The following is a 20,615-nucleotide window of genomic DNA, read 5'->3' on the forward strand; positions in this document are numbered from 1 at the left end:
GTGCCTTCTTCAGATCTATCCAAACTCTTCCCAGGTTTTAGGTGACCACTAAAAATGCCACCTCTCCGCTGAGGCTTTTTCTCTCCCATAGTTTCCCCCATAGAGGCTTAAACGTTTCTTATCTTATTCTCCCACCACTCTTAGTGTACATACATGGACCAGTGGTTCTCAAACATCATCATGCTTATAGTCACCTGGGGGGGCTTCCTAAACCACGAATTGCTAGGCCCCACCCCCAGAGTTTGTGTTTCTGGGGGTCTAGAGTAAGGCCTCGAAATTTGCTTTTCTAACCAGTTCTCAGGGAACTCTGATGCTGCTGGTCTGGGGACCATATCTTGTGTCTACTGAACAAAACTAAAAATATACGAGAGGTTTAAACAAAGAGCTTGGGAGTTTCAGGATGCGCTAGTGTGCCATATCTGGAAATATTCTAGAAAAATGCTTCAAGAATCAGTCATGATTTAATGGCAGACAAAAAAGAATGGAATACTTTGTCTAGCTCCATGAAAGAGAAATACTTTGAAGAAGGCATCAATCTAATCTCCTGATCAGAGGTTTCTTAGGAGAGGTCCACCAAAGATGAAGATTAAAAAAAAAAAAAAAAGGAAAACCACAGCCATGACTATAACTTTATTTTAATCATGAAGAACTAAATATGTGAGCAAGAAGTACACAATCGTTATTTGGGGGAAAATAAATACAGAGCTAGCATACCAGGTTTCATTTAGAATACTGTTTTGTTATTATTCATAACTGAGATCATTGGGCCTGGAGAAATACACCATTTCTAAGAGCTGGTTTTATAATTACCGTTTGTTTGCTGTATTTAATTATTCACTTAGGTTTACCTGTCCCTGATAGTTACTGTGAAAATGTGACATGAGCAGATACACTATATCTCTGAAATCGAGTAGGTGTCATTTGTTCTGCGTTGCTAAAGTGTTGGCTGTGGTTGGTGAACGTGCTAAGTTGCACAACCAAAGGTGCAAAATCCTTCCTGACATTTGCAAACATCAGTCATTTCAAGTTTCTTTTATTCAGTCAAATGCCCTCTAAGCTAACTCAACAGTATCAATGACAATCAGCTTAGCATAAGCAAAACAAGCATTCAGTCATAGCCACACTGTGTAACATCGATATATGAGAAGCTTTATTCTAATCACATAGTCAGATGCCACTAGATGGAGAGTTAAATTAGTTAGATATGAGAGTAAATTATGTATCATTCTAGTTCCAAGCCTACACAACTGCTAATTTCACTTTGGTAATTAAAACTAGGTTTTTGAGTTGAGATGCATAAACATCCCTATTAATGTTATCAGATTGTCATCTGCTTTAGTCTTTTTGAGTTGTATGCTCTGAATGTTTATTTAAAACCTAAATATCCATAGGAAAGGAAACAAATTCTTTAGACCATTAGGTATGCAAATAAACTATTTCGGACTAACAGAATATAAATAAAATTTGATTTGAGAACAGATTTCTTCTGGGAAAAAAAGGGGAATTTTAAAATTTGCGTAGTTGCCCACGTGGGCAAAAAAAAAAATTCAAATTAAAAAAACCCTTGAAATCTAAGTGATACCGAAAATTCTACATTGTTATAAAAAATAGATATTTTCAGAGAATTGAATTGCTTTGTTAGGAGGGAGATGCAAGTGTCAGATTTCTTGATTTCATTTTTACCAAGACAGAGTGGTAGTTTCTTTTCTTTTCTGAGTAGCTGGGAGATACTCAGAAAAATTGCATGAAAGAAAGTCACTTGTCAGTCTTTTAGGATATATTTGGTTTGGTGTCGTCAGAAGGTAGTCTGCCCTTTCCCTAGAATCAAGTTGCAAACACTATCCTCAATAGTAATTAGAGCTAAGCGGCAATTACAGGACATATGATTTGTTCAGACACACTGCCTGCCGGCTGTTTCCTAGCACCGCATTTCACAGGAGCGCCAGGTTGAAATGATGGAATTATTTATCTCTAAATGCAATACCTCATACAGTGCTCAAATGCAGAAGTGAACATGGACTGTAATCTTAAAAACGAAGGTAAGTACTGCTGACTGATCAGCATTTACCCCTCAGGAAACTTTTTCATGTAATATGTGACAAAAATATATAAAAGTTTAAATCTATTTGGGAAAAAGAGAAAAATATTAGAATTAAGAAAAAATAGAATTTGCTAATTTTGTGACTTTCTTGTCCAGTATTCTCTTGGTTTTCCTAATCTGTTTGTATTTAAATTGTACTATTGAGTCACTTTGCTAAATATAATAATGATGTGACTGATTTCCCACATTTCCTTTACTTTTTATGACCTACTGTTAATTTTTCACTCAAAGTAGTTATCTCAGAATAACTACTAGGTAAAAATGAGATTTGTGTTTAATCCAGGTATGTTAGAACACTCTCTTCTTTTCTCTTCTCTTCAGAAAGTTATATTTAAGTTGATGATTGTACATGTCTAAGAATCCACATTCAAACTGACAGAATAGTGCTGGTAGCGTGTAATCAAATTGAGTGACCTGGGTGATTAGCACTCCTGTCACATGATTTTATGATAGGCACCATTTCAAGTTTTAACGTTCCATCTAGTTCAAGTCAAAACTCAATGGCTTCATGTTTATTTAGACCCTTGGGTATAGAAATCTCTCTGGAAACCAGGTAAGTTTAGCTCCTCAAGAGGGAATATTGTCTAAGAGTAGGTGTATCTTATCTGTACACAGTAGATACTTGTGAGATTCTCATTTCTATTTTAATGTTATCTCTTTGTTTACCCCCAACTAAGAAATCCTTTTCCTTTCAATTTTGCCATTTGTAAAACATGAATAAATACTACTGTTAGGAAAGAACTTAGAAACTCTTGGCACCAGGAAGATGTTTTGATCTCATAGCCCCCAGTGGGATTTCAGATGGTTTGGAAAATATTGAAAGAGCATCGACTTCTTTTATTCTCTCTTTATTGGTGGATTAGAGATGTAAACACTGAGAATTCAGTGGACTCCTGAGAAAAATGAATAAGTTAAAGCCAAGTGTGTTAATTTTTTTGAGATACTTGAGATTCTGGGATGTGTAACCTTTTAGCAGATAATATTACTCAGTGTAGTTATTAAATAGGCTAGTACTTCATTTTTAAGACATTTTTTTCTAGTCCTGCATCCATCATTGGTTCCATTTTCTATGTGTGTTTTTTTTTTTTTGTCATGGAATTATTTATCCCTCAGAATCATTTTCTTTATCAGAAAAAACATGGAATAATCATAAGCCATCTAGGAGTTTAGAATACTACTTATAATGGTATATGTAAAATACATGTAAGAAGCTACTAAATATGTGTAAAAGCACCTTATATGAAAAGGTATAGTATTTGTACCCAGGACACAATGATAAATTTCTATAAAAATGCACCATAAAATTCTATGGTGCATTTAAGTTCCTAACTTGTCTCACTCTATCACCTGTGTGGCAGATACCATCGTGGGAGCACTTTTAAAAAACAATCTTTGGGCCGGGCGCGGTGGCTCACGCCTGTAATCCTAGCACTCTGGGAGGCCGAGGCGGGTGGATCACTCAAGGTCAGGAGTTCGAGACCAGTCTGAGCAAGAGTGAGACCCCGTACCAAAAATAGAAAGAAATGATTTGGACAGCTAAAAATCTATATAGAAAAAATTAGCTGGGCATGGTGGCGCATGCCTGTAATCCCAGCTACTCGGGAGGCTGAGGCAGTAGGATTGCTTAAGCCCAGGAGTTTGAGGTTGCTGTGAGCTTGGCTGATGCCACGGCACTCACTCTAGCCCGGGCGACAAAGCGAGACTCTGTCTCAAAAAAAAAAAAAAAAAAAAAAAAACAATCTTTGATTGTTGCAACTGACATGACTACTGGAGACATAGCCAGAGATGTGGTCTAATTTAATTGTTACATCTTGTCACAGGGACAAACTTGTCCTGATGCTAGCATAATCTTACTATTAATCTTTTGATTTATAGAAGCAAATATTAAAAGCAAAATTAATACAATGTAGCTGCAAAACAAGGCAAATGACAAATTTTATGAGTGCTTCCTAGTTCCCTGGCAGCATTATGGTGAGAGAAACAGAGACAAAGAGAGAGACTTGAGAGAGACAGGAGAGATGAGAGGCAGAAAAGACAGATACGTGAGAAGGAAGGAGACTTGGGAGACACAGTGTTGGAGAAAGATAGAGAAAGGAGGTGTTAGAGAAAAAGAGACATAAAAGACATTCAGAATTTGGAAATATGTAGGAATTGTGCAATTTTGGAACTCTGGATTCTTTTCACCTTTTCTCTAACTGGAAGCATGCTTTGTCAAGTTAAATACATTGAGTACCAGGTCCATTTTTATGAATTGTTTACTTTCCTTTGGTGTCTTTTAAAGCAAAGGGAGCTTAAAGTCTCTTTGAAGCTCAGAAGAGACCAGAAGTCAAAACAAATGTTCTAAAGGAAAATATTTCCATTCCTTTGCTGCCTTATGAAGCAAATTATTGAAAAGGAAAATAATGAGTACTGTGATTAAATTCTCTACTTCAGTGGGACTCCTTATTAAAAAATCATTATGGCTTTGACTTTTGATGTGCATTGAGAGGGTAAGAGGGAATCATTTGGGAAGCCAAAAAGAAATTCCATGTAAGGAATATTATTCAGCTTTAAAAAAGAAGATCCTACCATTTGCAACAACATGGATGAAGCTGGAAGACATTATGTTAAATAAAATAAACCAAAAAGAAAAGTACTGTATGGTCTCTCTTATATGTGGAATCTAGGGGAAAAACAAAGTCAAATTTATAGAAACAGAATAGAAAGGTGATTACCAGAATGGGTTAGGGGAGAAAAGGGCACAGGGAGATGTACATCAAAAATAAAATTGCAATTGTGTAAGATGAATTTATCTAGAGATCTAAAGTACAGCATAAGGGCTATAGTTAATAATACTATACTGTATACTAGAAATTTTTTGGGAATATGTTTTGTGCTCTTACCACACATACACAAAAGTAACTATTAGGTGAGATGATGACTATGTTAAATTGCTTTACTATAGTAACCCTTTCACTATGTATATGTATATCAAAACATACCTTAAATTTTATATGATATTATTTTGAAAGAAACAAATTGTAAAATAAAAACTTTGTTGACTTTGATGAATATTTTTTTAAAAAGAAGAAGAAACTCCATGTAAAAAAGCCTGGTACAAAATTAGTATAGTAGTACAAGAGTAAACATAATGCACAGGGACAGGGACAATCATCTTTGATAAATCCCTTCCCGTGCAGCAAATTTTTGGGTAGTCACTGGAGGGCCTTATTCGATTCTGTTATGCATATTATTGATACTCCAGAAGCTGCCTTCATGACTGAAGCAAGTAGCATCAATTTCTAGGATGTCAGGACAATGATAGAGTTCCAACAAGCCAGTCCAGAGATTGGCCCAGTCTGTTAAATACCCATTAAAGACCCTTTGAGGCCAGGTGTGGTGGCTCACGCCTATAATCCTAGCTTTCTGGGAGGCTGAGGCAGCAGGAGAGCTGCAGTTCAGGGGTTCGAGCCTGAGCACAGTGAGACCCCATCGCTTATTTTTTTAAAAAAAAATAAAGAGCCTTTGAAATAAGCATCCTCTGGGTCACAGGACATTCCCTGTTTCGTAGGAGAAGGGTGATCTGCCATTGTCTCTTAGTTGCCCACCTCCTGTTTTTGAAGGAGTTAGATGCCCTGCTTAACTAGGTTGTTCCTGTTCACACAGTTTTTGCTCGGCTCTACTTCATTTTGTATAGATTTCTAGCATATGATGAAAAGGCAAAAGGGAAGAAAATCATTCTAGGAGTGAGACATTAGGAAATTTCAAATAAGGAATTGGTGCTAATTCTAGTTCACTCCGTAAAACTAAGCCAAACTCACCATTCTTCCTTCCTTCTCCAGATCCCCCCTCACCATTTTTCCCATCCTAGCCCCAATATTACCCCATTACTCATAATCTCTTCTCACTCCATCACTGGCATGGCCAGATCAGGCACCCCATACCAGGTTCCACAGGGATGGAACAGTGGCTTTCATTCTGCTTGCACAGCATCCCTGGCTGCCAGATGGAAGACATCTCTGCTGCTCCTGGGTGAAAATGGCTTCTCTGTTAAGAAAGGACCAAAAGTGGCAGCCTCTGTGATGGTTACCATGATTGTAATACTCCAGTGGAATTTTTTCTGAAAGTTCTGTAGTGCATTATAATTATGGTGGCCATGGGATATGTGTGCAAAAAAGGTTACAGCAGTTTTTACTGTTTCTATTTTTTCCCAAGTTGTGCTTTCTGGAATTCTATGACTTTTTTGTTGTTGTTGTTGTTAACATGGGCAACAGCTCTTGAATAGCTATGAAGTGTTTGGTTAATATTTAAGCTAAGGAAACCTTTTTGGTCTGCCAAGATAGGTAGGAGTAGAGAGCACCAGCAGAGCAAATATTAACTCTGGTTTTTCTTTTTTTTTTTTTTTTAATTAAGCAACCTTCAGGGAGGGAATATCTTTTTTAAAAAATAATTTATATAAACCACTATTTTTTCCCCATTTTGGTTCTTAAATGCCAACAGCCTAGACATTGAATGCAAGAACTGAAATTCTCTGAAACTAAGGGAAAAAACATTTTGTGCCCCGAAGCTAGAATTTATAGCAGCAGCTGAATGCACTGACCTCCAGAATTGCTGTATCCAGGCCTTTGAGCTTGGCCCTTTGTACGAACTGCAGAGGAGAGGCCTAAAGACAGAGTCAGAGGCCTAAACAGCCCTGCTGCTTTGATCTGCTTGAATGGAAGGTCAGTTGCCATTGCTTGGAAAAATGTGTCTTCTCAGATAATGTTTTTGTTGCAATTCTGATAGCACTTCAGTATAAAAGCCACCAACACAAATGTGAGTGTGCTGCCTATGATGAAGCTATTTGAATTGGTTATATTGATCCAAGTTTTATTTTTTTTTATTTTTATTTTTTTTTTGAGACAGAGTCTCACTTTGTTGCCCGGGCTAGAGTGAGTGCCGTGGCATCAGCCTAGCTCACAGCAACCTCAGACTCCCGGGCTTAAGCGATCCTACTGCCTCAGCCTCCCGAGTAGCTGGGACTACAGGCATGAGCCACCATGCCCGGCTAATTTTTTTTGTATATATATTTTTAGTTGGCCAGATAATTTCTTTCTATTTTTGGTAGAGACGGGGTCTCACTCTTGCTCAGGCTGGTCTCGAACTCCTGACCTCGAGCGATCCACCCGCCTCGGCCTCCCAAAGCTAGGATTACAGGCGTGAGCCACCGCGCCCGGCCTGATCCAAGTTTTAATGGGCTTTGTTTTTCTCTTTTTTCCCACTGGGAATATTAAAAGAATTATTTAAAATGAGGTGTTGTACTCAATCTTCTGCTGTTCTTTAAACTGGAAAGAAATGTTGGCTCTTGGCCACACTGGCTTTTCTTTCACTGAATTTCTTTCTTCCATTATTCATGTTGATAGAAAATTAAAATTAAAATCTCATCTAAAAAATGAATACTTTCTTTTAAATTTCAGTCAAAATAAAAAAGAAAACAGACTAAATACTAATCTAATTAAATTTTTAAGGAAGATAATGACTACAATATGTGATTCCTGTACATCTTTGATAGTATAGACTTAAATATTCAAAACAATGTCCCTAGCCACCGAGCTCTAGGTTTTGTTCTACCATCAGTCAGATACCATGGTGAATTAAACTCTCCTAATCCCATTTTTCTCAATAAAATGATGGGTAGATGTCTAAATTATGTTTACCTCTAAAATTTTACAAAATATAATTCCTCTAGAAATATTCAGTGATTTGAGAAACATAGTTGTTGCCTTTCCCAGGAAAGTCTGTATTTTTAGGAAGGTTAAATAAAATAAATGATAATTCTGTGCTGCCATTAGATCCCCAGCACACTGTAAAAGGAGAACAAATAGTCCCTCTGCTTGTAACAGAAAGAGGCTTCAGGCTTCATGAAAGGGTCTTGATGCCATTGAGGAGAGTCACTGGGCAAATGTAGCTCAGGACCATCTCCCTGGGCCTTTTTGCCAGAAAATTTCGTCAGGCGCCTGTGACCTCCCAATCTGTTCTCGACCTCAGACAATTTTAGTAAAGCCCTGTCTGGAGATAATTTTGGCTTCTCTAAAGACTTAGTAATTTAGGAACGAAGCACATGACATTCCCCTTTGATAAGTCAGGTGTTTAAAAACTATTTCAAAAAACTAGAGAAAGCATTTGTTAGAATCCTATTTTTCCTTCTTCAAGTTTCCTTTCTTGCATGAGCATGCTTAATACTAATGTATAACAAGTTGAGAAACTACAACAAAGCAAAAATATTTTAAATTCAGTTTTAACCATTTAAGTTTACTTAAATTCTGAAATTCTCAGATTTTTCGATGCTGCTTTGAAAAAGAATTACAACTAATGAGGTATATCACATGTGTAACCAAACTATAGTTTGTACTATATAGTAAATAAATCTTATCCATTTTTTTCAACACTTAAATATAAGAAACTCAGTGCATGGGCAAGGCATTCAGGTAAAAAGGAATTACTATTTAGCTGTGTATATTCTATTGTCACAGCATCTGGAAAGCCATGGTTTTGTGTAAAAGCTGGCCTGTTACTGCTAAACCCAAAGGACACTGTGGCTTAAAATCTCTCATGATGTGGCTTTACTGCTGTTTTTTGATGCCGTACTTCATTATTGCTTATCAACTTCAGTGTGGTGCTCAGAAGGATTGATTTTTAAATGCAACATTCTGCCAGGCTGCTGCTGTGGCAGCTGCTGTCGAACTCTTTGGAGGAAACCCTGAGCTGCCCCATGGGAGATTTGTGCACAGAACTGCCAATTGTTAAGATTTTATGGACTCGGAGTTCTAGATACACATTTTTCTCTTTAGCATCACTGTATTCTCTGTCAGTCTCCTCTAACTGCTTCCTAAATTCAGCAAGGAAGCATCACCATTAAGGGGAACTTTTATTTGCTCATAAATTGTTTTGAGCAAAATCAAGCTGGGAGTGGAAAAAAGAATTCAAAAAGCATTATATTTATCCTAAGACTACACAAACTTGATAGCATTTGAAAATATTTTTCTTATTGGGGAATTTTGGCTATATTTGTCAAAATTTTATTAAAATTAATATCATCGACCACATTTTTATAATTTTCTCTTAATATATAACATACAGAAAAGTGCACATATCGTTAAGTCTACAGTTGGATAAATGTACACAAACTTAACATACCTGTGGAACTGTGCCCCAGATCAAGGAAGTGACATTCCCAGCACCCTAGAAGATCCTTGCATGCTCTGGTTCAGTCATTCCACCCCCCCCACCCTATCCCACCCTTTCTACAAGGATAGCCACTATCTTAACAACCAGCATAAACTACTTTGCCTAGTATTGTACTTTATATAAATGGTATTATACAGCAAATGCTCCTTTATTTTAGTTCTTTTTCTCAACATTATGTTTTCAAGGTCTATTTGTTGTTGTGTGTAATTATATATCATTTGTTCTCATTGCCATATTCCATTGTGTGAATGTTTTATTGCGTGAACATACCAAAATTAGTTATTGTTTCACTGTTGGTGGGTTAATTGGCTAATTTACAGTTTGGGGCTATAATAAATAGTATTGCTGTGAGCATTCTAGCACATACCATTTCTGTTAGGTATATACCTAGAAGTGGAACTGCTGAGTCATAGGATATGTATATATTCAGCTTCAAATCGTTTTCAAAGTTGCTATAACAATTACACTTCAGTATAGAGTTCTGGTTGCTCCATATCCTTGTCAACATTTAGTAATCTTTGTCTTTCTTCACTGTATTGAACCATTCTTGTGGGTGTGTAATAATATCTCATTGTGGTTATAATTGGCATACCCTTAATGACTAATGAATTTGAGCACCTTTTTGTATGTTTATTGGCCATTTTAATACACACTTTGATGAAGTGCCCATTCAAGTCTTTTGCCCATTTATCTAGTATTGTCTTTTTCTTATTGATCTATAGTTCTTTATTCTGGATTTAGTTCCTTTGTCAAACTACATATATTGTGACTATCTTCTCCCAGTCTTTGGATTGCTTTTTCACTCCTTTGATGGTGTCTTATTCCTATGTTCATAATCTTAATAGAGTGTATTCAACAATTTTTAAATTTTATGATTAGCACCTTTTGTTTCCTGTTTAAGAAATCTTTACTTACTCCAAGGTCACAAAGATGTCCTATTTTTCTCTTTACTGTTTTATATTCTAATCCAGAAACCCTAAAAATACCTTGAGAACCTAAAAAAGGTTTTTAAATTGTACATTTCATTTTATCTATGTTTTTTTGTTTATGTAGTTCCCTCTACCATTCTCCTATATCCACCTCCCAAAACACAAGCCATTCCTCAAGGTTTATCTTAGGAGATATCTCGTTTATGGAAACATGTATGAACCCAACCTAATCAGATATGATTTCTTTCTCTCTTGAAACTCCTTAACATTTTGTTGATAATATATGACCCCTATCCTTTATGATAAATATTAATGAATTTAACTATGCTCTCCTGGGATATGCCTTAGTGTCAGATGAGCAGGAGTAGTTAGTTACCAGAGTAACTGAAGTATACAACACTGGCTGTGTGTCAAGCACAGGGTTAGGCACTTTGCACAGAAAACTCTCAATTATTTCTCCTACCAGTCCTAGATTTGTCCAAAGTTGCAGAAGAAAGTAGTGGACCTAAGAGTTTTCAGCTGTTTGATTTTTGAGTTAGTGCTTTAACTGTCTGTATGATAGAACAGTGTTGCCTGAAGAACAAGCTATAATGCCATGATCATTCCAGAAGTTCTGTGGAAAAAAAAATAGCCTTGATTCCATTCTCAAAAAATTGAGGGAATAAATTTATCTACCTAGATATTCACAGTTCCAATAGCATATTAAAAGTTCTGAGATGTTGTTAAAAAGAACTACTTTAAGCTTTGTGGAAGAAAACATTTTCTAAATGTATTTGATGACAGAATCTTTTTCAGGTAACAAGTTTACATATAACCTACTTTACGGAATGATGGCATGGGTTTTAAAGTCAGACACACATAAGTTTGGACTCAGGCCCTACCACATACGGAGTGATCTTAATCTCTCGAAACCTCACCTTTCTCATCTGTAAAATGGGGATAATAATAATACAAACCTCATAGAGTTGTATTGCAATTTAATTAAATAAGGGATAGAAATCATTTAGAGCAACACCTGGCATGTAGTAAAATCCCATTAGATGGTAGTTGTTATTATTTTATCTTCTCTTAAAAAGTAAAATAAATTCTATCTGACTCAGTTTATAATCCCTATAGCTGCCAGCACTGTGCCTTGGTGGTCCCTCATAAGTATTTATTGAACTAAATAATATTCTAGAAGCAGGTCTTATAGAGCATTAAAAGTTTTTTATTATCAGACACTATACTAAGGTCAATTAAAAGTTTCAGCTAATTCACAACTGTAAACTTACCTGTTTGGAGGTCCAACATTTTAAGTCTTTTAGTTTGAAGGTGCAATGCTTCTATATACAGTTGAAGAATGTGTCTAGATAACTGAAATATTTTCAGCTGTATAATTTGGTGACCATATCATTGGAGGAAAAAGCAGAATTCAAAGTCAAATTGCCTGGGTTTTAATCCTGGCTTCTCCATAGTGTAAACTGTGTAAAGTTGGGCTTAATCTCTCTGTGCCTCAGTTTCTCATCTGTAAAATGGATCTAATAATAGTACTTTGTTTATTGGGTTATTGTGAGGATTAAATGAGCATATGTACAAATATATTTGGATATATATACACAAATGAGTATTATACATATGTACACACATACATAATGTGCTTAGGGTAGTACCTGGTACACAGTATGCTATAAAAATGTTATCTCTGTTGTTATTATTATTGTGTAACCTTTTCAGAAGCAAAACTCTTTATCAGTCACATCCTCTATTCACATAACCACTTCCTAGTGACCACACTTAATGGTCTCTTGGTAAATTATTTTCCTCATATAGCATAGTGATGGAGGAACGGCAATGTTAAGAGAAGTGGAGGAGATGTGGTGTTGGTAATTGTCCTGGTAAGAGAAAAAGATACACAGTACAAGGGACCACAAAGCTGGGAAAGCAATAAAAAGAGAAAACTGAGTTTAGGAGGAAATCTGAAATGCCACTCATTTTAATTTCTTCATAGAAATCTTTGGGATTTCTATAATTGCCATTGTCTCCCCCAGTAGATTTTTATAAAATGTTTTTTATTTCAGTACTCACTGAAGTGGGCGTACATAATAGCAGCATAAGAAGAAACTACTTTTCCAGGTTATAGAATAGACATAGATTTGATCTCATTCAGCAAATGCTTCTTCATGCATATTTCGTGACTTTGGTGTACTCTCCCTTTGAAGAATGAGGTGTTTTGTTTCTGTTTTGGTACGTCTGGAACAGTATGCAAAGAAAAGCCACTAGGAAGCCTCAAAGCCGTAACCTAAATGGGCCTTCAAGATCATATTTCTAAAGGTCAAAGACAGAGGTGAGAATTTCACCTGTCCTCAAGTGAGGTTATATTGTGATGTATTATAGCATAATCCACTAACTTAGTGAGGCACCTATTATGTTACAAAGGGAGTTGGCTGAAATAATAGTTTTCTTATGATCATAGTGGGGAGTTGTCATTGTTGGTTTCATAGCTATAGATGAATAAAACTTGTATTTTACCACTGAAATGAAATTTATGGAAGAGAGTTAGTGGCATTGTTACAGGAAAGTATATGGATATAGGAATTTCCACGGTGAGATTGGCGACTGTTAGATCTTTAAGGTATGCTTAGTTGTATGTGTGTATTTCATTTTAGTACAGGAAGTTTGGTAAAAAATATATACATATACACACATTCAGTGATATGAAAAGCCTTATTATCAAATAAGATGGAACCCTATTATGACTTTATTCATTATGATATATACCAGATTATATCCTATCTTCTGAAACAGAACTACAAATAGGAGGCATCTTATATAATATTGCCGAATAGTTCATACAAAAAAGTCAAAGGCAGGTCCTGTCCCATGAGATAGCCACGTAAGGGGTATATTACACCACCCTTTGAATTGAATGTCTGGTCATTGTATTTTCAACTTTTTTTTCTCATCAAGCCCTTGACTTTTAGAGAAAAATAAGCATTTTCTTACAGGTGCAATACATTTTGGCCAAATTTCTGCTTGTAACTCACACTGACTTTTGAGTACCCAGAGGTGAGGAGAAAGGCTTCTTAGCAGCAGCAGCAGCGGCAGCGGCAGCAGCGGCAGAATCTAGAATAAGATGACAGAGGGATCAAAGCATGAAATAACCTGTGCAAAAAAAATGTACTTTATTCCTATTTATTTCCCATTTGAAAAAACTCCCTTTGAAGCAATCAGTCTTAGTGAAGAAGTACTAAAAAGCAGGTTTTAAAAATGAAAACAGCAAGGTTGAGGTGAAGGATTGATGAAAGCATAGTTTATATTTATTCAGGAGATCTACCAGTACTTTAAAACAATCTGTGTTTAACGTGGCAAATTGTCTGTCATTAAAATGCTAATGAAATGGTAAACAGCTGCTAAGTTTTTTATGCTAATGAATGGTGGCAGCTAAGTAGTTCTCAAGCCTTGTGTTTATTAGCATAGAGATTTGATTGGGTAAGGGGGATCATTGTGCATTCTGACCTTTGTTGATGCAGCAATCTGTTTGTGAAGTTCCCTGTAGCATTCTATTTGATTTGAGTTTGTTAGTACAAAGTGACTCTAGCCAGGCCTTGGGGGGCCATGTATTACACGGTGTTATCAGAGCCACCATTGTGGGCTTAGAGAAAGAAGTTGCTTCCCTTTGGGAGACCCACAATGGCAAAATAATTACAAATTTGTTCATGGTGCAGCTTTAAGTAGAATGATTCTGTATACTTACTTTTTATATTTTATATTTTTAAAAATGATAATAAATTATAAAAGGTTATTGTTCTATTATAAGAGATGTCTCTTTTTTTAATTTAGCTAAGAATTTAAAGCAAAGCTTTTAAAATAAATATTTTAATAAGTGCCTCTGCAACATTTGACGTATTGATATAATACATCATCTTGGATCTACAAGCACTGAAGTTAGCAATGTAATATTACCTAATTAGAAGACTAAGTTGTAATTAAACACAGGGTGGTTATGTGAATGATAGGCTGAGATCAGAGCATTTCCTTGGGCATCAGAGAAAAGCATTACTGCTCAATCTATTCTTTTGGCTGATTCCCTGGTGAATCCTACTCTATATTCCCTAATGGATGGGGCTGACCTGACAACTTGCCATTACAGACGATGCTTAAGGCACCCTTTCCTTTTTTTTCTGTTTTTAGGATCAATGTAAATGAAATATGACAGTCCATTAAACACTGTTGCCAATAATGTTCTGGAATGATTTGAAATATGATGCAGGGTTTATTAAGGAAATTCATTACCAAAAAAAGTATCATTGAAATAGAAATTTTAATGATTCTGGGACACTGTGTAAGAGATTGGTGGAAATTTTAATAGTTGGAGCATTTTGTCATACTTTTCATTTCTCCTTGAAGTCAGTAGGAGATTTGAGGTATATAATTATTGTGTGATCCTATGTAGGCAAACCAGAGAAACTGGAACCCTCAGACACTGATGGTGGTAATATAAAACATTTCAGACACTTTGGAAAACAGTCTGGCAGTTCCTCAGAAGGATAACCCATATGATTATCAAATGACCCGGTGATTCCCAAAATTCCACTCCTACATCTGTACCTGAGAGAACCGAAAATGTATGTCTACATGAAAACTTGTAAACAAATATTCATAGTAGCATCACTCATAATAGCCAAAAAAGTACAAGCAATTCAAATGCCCATCAACTGATGAATGCATAATCAAAATGTGGGACATCCCTACCATAGAATATTATTCAGCCTTAAAAAGAATGAAATTCTGATATATGCTACAACATGAATAAACCTTGAAAACATTGTCAAATGAAAGAAACCAGTCACAAAAGACTAGAGATTGTATGATTTCATGTAAATGAAATGTTTAGAATAGACAAATGTATAGAGACAGAAAACAGATTAGTGGTTGACAAGAGCTAGCGATGTTGGGTGAAAGTGGAGAGTGACTGCTAAAACAGGGTATGGGGTTTCTTTTAGAGGTCCTGAAAATGTTCTAGAATTGATTGTGGGGATGGTTTACAACTCTGTTGCTATGCTAAAAACCGTTGAATTGCACAATTGAAGTAGGTAAATTGTCTGATATGGGAATTATATCTTAATAAAGCTGTTATATTAAAAAAAAAAAAAGGCATGCCAAAGCCTATCTCCCAGAGAGCCACCTGCACCAGTTACTTATCTGCACTACATGGAAGCTACAGGCTAAAGAATGCTTGTCATTGGAAAGGAGTGTTATCAATCTGCTGCTCATACGTTAAGCCAGATATTTGGAGAGGTGACAGCTAATATATTAATGTTAAAAGGGATAGTTGCTAAAATAATACAAAACTCCCTAGAAATAAAAGTTGAAAACAAAAATTTGAGTTCCTGTCCCAACTACTCCCTGTCCCAACTGTTCCCTGTCCCAACTACTACCCCGTCAGCAAGCCAGGCCATAATAAACCCTTTTACATTCTCGAACTCTCTGATGTCTAGACTACCTATTTCCCTCAAAATTAGAGCAACTTTCAGTTTGTTTCTTTTAAGAGAATAAGTTGAGTCATAACTTTCTTGAGAGCAGACAGTAACTATGAGTTCAAGTATTTTTCCTTTTGTAAAAACCCTATAATTATCTCTGATTTGCATAAAACATGCCTACTAGCCATTCAGTAACTCTGAATAGTAAAGAGCATCTGGCTTCAAGAGGCTCCTCCCCTCTTCTCTCCTGCATTTTTGGCGAGTCAGAGGCAATGGGTTAGACAACAGGACGTTCTCATTCTGCCTGTCCTACCTGCCAGCAGCACCTGTGCACTAGGAGTCTCCGCCGGGTATGAGCAGCCCTTGCCCCTTCCATAGGGAAGTGTTCTGCATCCCTGTCTTGGACAATGAGGAGGAAGATCCTTTTTAATTGTATTTACTACCTCTGTGCCATTTGCTTACTTCCAGCATAACTCTCTTGCTTGCAGGTTGCAGCTCAGCGGTCTCGTTTTTTGCACTGTAGGTTTGGGAGGGAGACGGATGTGAGCGAGAGATTGAATTCATTTTTGTTTTGTTCTTGGCAGGCAGTACATGCCACACTACTACCCTTCCTGCTCTTGTGCGCACACCTACCCTGATGATGCAGCCTTCACTGGATATCAAACCATTTATGTCTTTTCCAGTGGACAATAGTTCTGCTGTTGGGCTCTTTCCAAATTTTAACACAGTGAGTAAATGCATTTTTGTTTTATTTGTGCCCTCCTCAGTCTCTTTCATTACATTTGTGAATAGGCAATAGATGTAGCCTTGTTTCCAAAGTGTGTAATTTTAAACAAAAATTGGTTGTACTGCTCAGCTGTGCTATGGAAGATGCTGCTTCACCCATGGGAGTTAGTCCAAACAATAGCCAGCATGTTTATTTTATACATATTTCCACAGATGACTTTTCACCTGTTGCATTGCATAATTTTGATAGACTTTTCAGTGGCTTTAGAACCCTAAATCATTTCTGGGATGCTGTTTACATGCTCAAGAACATAACTTGGAGATACCAAGCCACATTGATTTTTCCCTTCTACTAGAAAGGAAAAAAAAATGACTACAGGCTTTGTCTTTCTGGGTGAAGTTTTATTTGGGAGATATTTTAAATAAAATGTGACTCTTACACAAGGAGAATTTATTTTTATTTAGGTACTATTGTGGATTATGTGAATCTGACTCTATTAACAAAAAGAAAAACACATTTTTAATCTACATATTAGTTATCTGCATGATACTTTGACATTCCTTTTAAAACATGATAAATATTAGTGACTTACCTATAATTATAATTCAAGTCACCTGACCTTTTATTTGAATGAAAGACATTTTGTAGGTGTGTCAAGTGGAGTGTGACATCTTTCAACAATAAAATTCAAGATAAAATTAGTCTGTACCCAGGTTCTAAACTTATAGTAAGAGAAAAGTTTAAACAGTTCACATGACTGCATGAATTATGTCTGCTTGGTTGATAAATATAGTCAGTTGGGGCGTGTTGGTCTACATGAATGATAGAGCATTATAAATGCTGCTGTAATAAAAAAAAATCGTATTATCAACACCACCAGACAGCAAGCAACTGAAGTACTGCCAAATGTTTCCTTTGCAAACTTATCTTCTGTATGAAGTGAAAACAGCAAGAGGATTTTTCCTTAAGGGTTGTAAATAAAATCTGCTGACAGGCCTTCTGTCAGGGCTTAGTGTTGTAAGGTAATTAGGGGGTACGGGATCAGCCAACTTTTTATAGAGCACTGGCCTTGTCTTAGTGAGTAAACAGTTGAATGTTTTTGTCTTCTTTACGTTTTTCAGAAGCAAGTCAAACAGTAAAAAAATAAACAACAACAACAACAAAAAACAGGCATAAAAAGGTGAGCGTTGTTTCTAGAGCAGTGGAACAGCTCAGTGGGATAAATCCCTCCTGCCTGGGTTCCATTAATCCTTTGGGAGTCACCCTCCCAAAGCACCACATTATGCCATCTCAGAGAGCTTGAACTCAAGCAGACTTGTTGTGTCCTTTATTGAAACGTGTCATTCCAAACATAATTGAATTAAGCGATAATTCTTACAACATTTACTAAGTATTTGTATTTTGATGAATGTGCTGATGAATGTCTTTGGGAGATAGCATTTATAGCCACTGCAGAAGTGTAGTTGCTGTCAGGAACCAGCATGGATGATATGGGTAGGCATAAATGGCTCTTGCTGTGGTTCACCTCTCTGTATTTGTTTTTGACACAAATAACACATGAATACTTATTTCGAAGATTCAAATAAAACATTAGCGTTCAAGGCAAAATGAGAAAGTCACTGTTCCCTACCCCTGAACACACTCTTCCTCCCTTCACTGGAGGAAAGTGCTGGCAGTAGCTGGTAGCCATCCTTCCAGCCCCCTTCTGGAAGTATGTTATGCACATACCTAACAGGTACCTTATAGGTACTGTTGTCGTTTTATAGCTTCAATCCTATGATTAACACTATTCTCTAAGTCACTTTTTTTATTAATAATTATCAAAATATCTTACATATGCCTCTCTGTTTTTAAGAGCTGTAAAACAAAAATGGAGTGAATGCTTTCATAAAGGTTTTTTTAAGATAAAAAATACAGTTTCATAATGGCTTGTTAATATTGCATAGGGATTACAGATGCACTAACATGCCTTTTTGTTTGTTTGATTAATTGTACATGGCAATTAGTCTTATGATATATTTGAGAAAACCCAAAAAGTAATTCTATTATTAGAAGTTCATTTGTTTCTTCCTTTGGAAGAAAAACTTACAATTTTTAAATAAAAATAGTATTTGGTCAAGGTGAAAAATACCACAAAGAACTACATGAAATAGTTGTTTTCACTCTCTATATTATATGCAGGGGGCATTTATGAGACAGAGAGCTCTTTTGGTCGTATATTAAAAATCAAGTCATTCCAAGTGGGACCCTCTATCATCTTACAAGAAATGAATTTATAGGATCATTGGGTGACCTATGATTTTTCACTGTGAGTTGCAATTTTAAGTATGCTAATCCTTTTCCTATAGGTTTTTCCATTCCAGTATTCAACTCACCCAATAGATTACCTAGCAAATTTCATAAATGTCATTGTTCATATTTTCTGAGGAAAGCACCATTACATCACTACTAATAATTACACTGGATTATTGTATATTTGTGATGTTTTACATCCTTCAAAGGACTGAGACTTCAAAACATTTCGGTAGGCCTTGATTATTACTCCTATTGTCCAGAGAAGGAACAAGAGTTATTAAAGGAAGAACTGAGACTTGAATTAGAATCTTCTAACTTCAAAACTCATGTTCTGGCTCTTTGCATCCTTGGCTCTTTTGGCCCATATCACCTCCCACTGCATTCATTGTGAACAAAGCTCAATCAGAAATCTTTTGTGCTCTTTTCTGGAAACATTGTAGACAATTTGCAGTAGAATCATTAAGCAGAAAGAGGAAAGGATTTTTTTGAATGTATAAAATAGACCTCTACAAACAACTATAAAGCAGAATATATTTGAAAAACAGCTACAATTTCTTGTGGGCAAATTTTAAAAGTATGTTGTAGTCAAGAGTCCACTTATTCTTTGAAAACCAGGTGAATTCTACCATATCAGTTTATTTTTAACCAAAGCTAATATTAGTAAATATAAGATATGAAGTCAATTTCAATCTCGTAATTATTGCCAGAAGAACAAAAATCCTGTGCTCTAACTGAAGGTTTTGGAAGATTAATGTTTTACTACTTTCCTTAATTAGATTTTAAAAAATACATCAAGTTATGATTTCCTCCTTTTTTAATAGGGGAATATGATAACATTACATGAGAAACTAGCAACAATGAAATGAGATTCTGTGGTATTCCAAAATAGAATAGGTACCTGTTCTATGCTAAGTTGTACTTGATGAAGAAATAGGTTTCACAGTGTTTTTTAGTGGTTTTCTTGCCTTATACGCCACAACTGAAATTCTCTCTCAGTGCTTACTTAGCTATGAAGAATAAGCCAATAATTTGCAACACTGTCCAAGCAGAATTATACAGAGACATGATAAGGGAGATGGAGTCTGGATCACTGATAATTTATGATGGGCTATATGTCAAGGATGCATGACTGGAGAATGATGATGTTAACACTGTGTTTCAGCAGTTGTACTTTAAGAAAGACTGTTTTGAGTCATTTATAGCTACAAGACTGTGCGAACCCAAACATAAATTTTTAAAGATCTCGACCTTTGTATCTAAAGCCTAATAGGCTTCTGTGCCTGTCTACCCACCTTCAACTATTTGTCGTTCAGGACTCAACTTGGATATCACCTCCTTCACAGGAAGTCTTTTATCACTCTTCAAGTCTGAATTAAGGCCTGTCTCTGTGTTTCCAAAGTAGCCCCAGGTTACCTTGATTATAACAGTTGCCACACCATAGTCTAATTACCTAATTATCTGACTTCTTCACTAGAATATCCGATCTTTGAGGACAGGGACTATATCTTGTTCATCTTAATATGTTGGGTGTCTCACATACGTGCTCGATAAAACTTTTTGGAAGGAAGGAAGGGAGGAAGAGAGAAAAGGTCAGAGGATAGGGCCCCAGTTCCTTGGTTTTCAATATTCACAGTCCTCCATCCAGCAAAGGGAATACTAATATTTTTGAGCCCCTTCTAAGTATTAGGTGATAAACCAGGTGTTTATTTTTATTTTTATTTTCCTGAGGACTGTCATCACTTTTTAATCGAAAGGCAATTGTTAGTTACAAACCTTTCTCCAGCTGTAGTTCCCTGCTTTCTCTGTGTGGATGGTGTGGAAACTTCAGCCATTATTTCCTACATTCCTTGTCCTTTAAGAGCATTTAGTTAAAAAACAAAGTCATTAGTTACTGAATT

The 20,615-nt window shown here is 36.1% G+C and overlaps 1 protein-coding gene across 9 annotated transcripts in view; it reads left to right on the forward strand.

The window, feature by feature from the left end:
- ZNF385B (zinc finger protein 385B) overlaps positions 1-20,615 on the forward strand; it is a 362,512-nt gene that overhangs the window by 259,756 nt on the left and 82,141 nt on the right. For 4 of the 9 annotated variants that reach the window (XM_045559849.1, XM_045559852.1, XM_045559851.1 and 1 more), the window contains one exon: positions 16,280-16,422. In XM_045559849.1, coding sequence (XP_045415805.1) covers positions 16,280-16,422 — 143 coding nt within the window. Of the gene's footprint in view, positions 1-1,849; positions 2,040-2,584; positions 2,655-15,957; positions 16,046-16,279; positions 16,423-20,615 lie in introns of those variants that run through there. The other 5 variants (XM_045559857.1, XM_045559858.1, XM_045559855.1 and 2 more) reach the window with 4 other exon arrangements.

The sequence above is a fragment of the Lemur catta genome, chromosome 8 (genome assembly GCF_020740605.2).
Source record: "Lemur catta isolate mLemCat1 chromosome 8, mLemCat1.pri, whole genome shotgun sequence".
NCBI lineage: Eukaryota > Metazoa > Chordata > Mammalia > Primates > Lemuridae > Lemur > Lemur catta.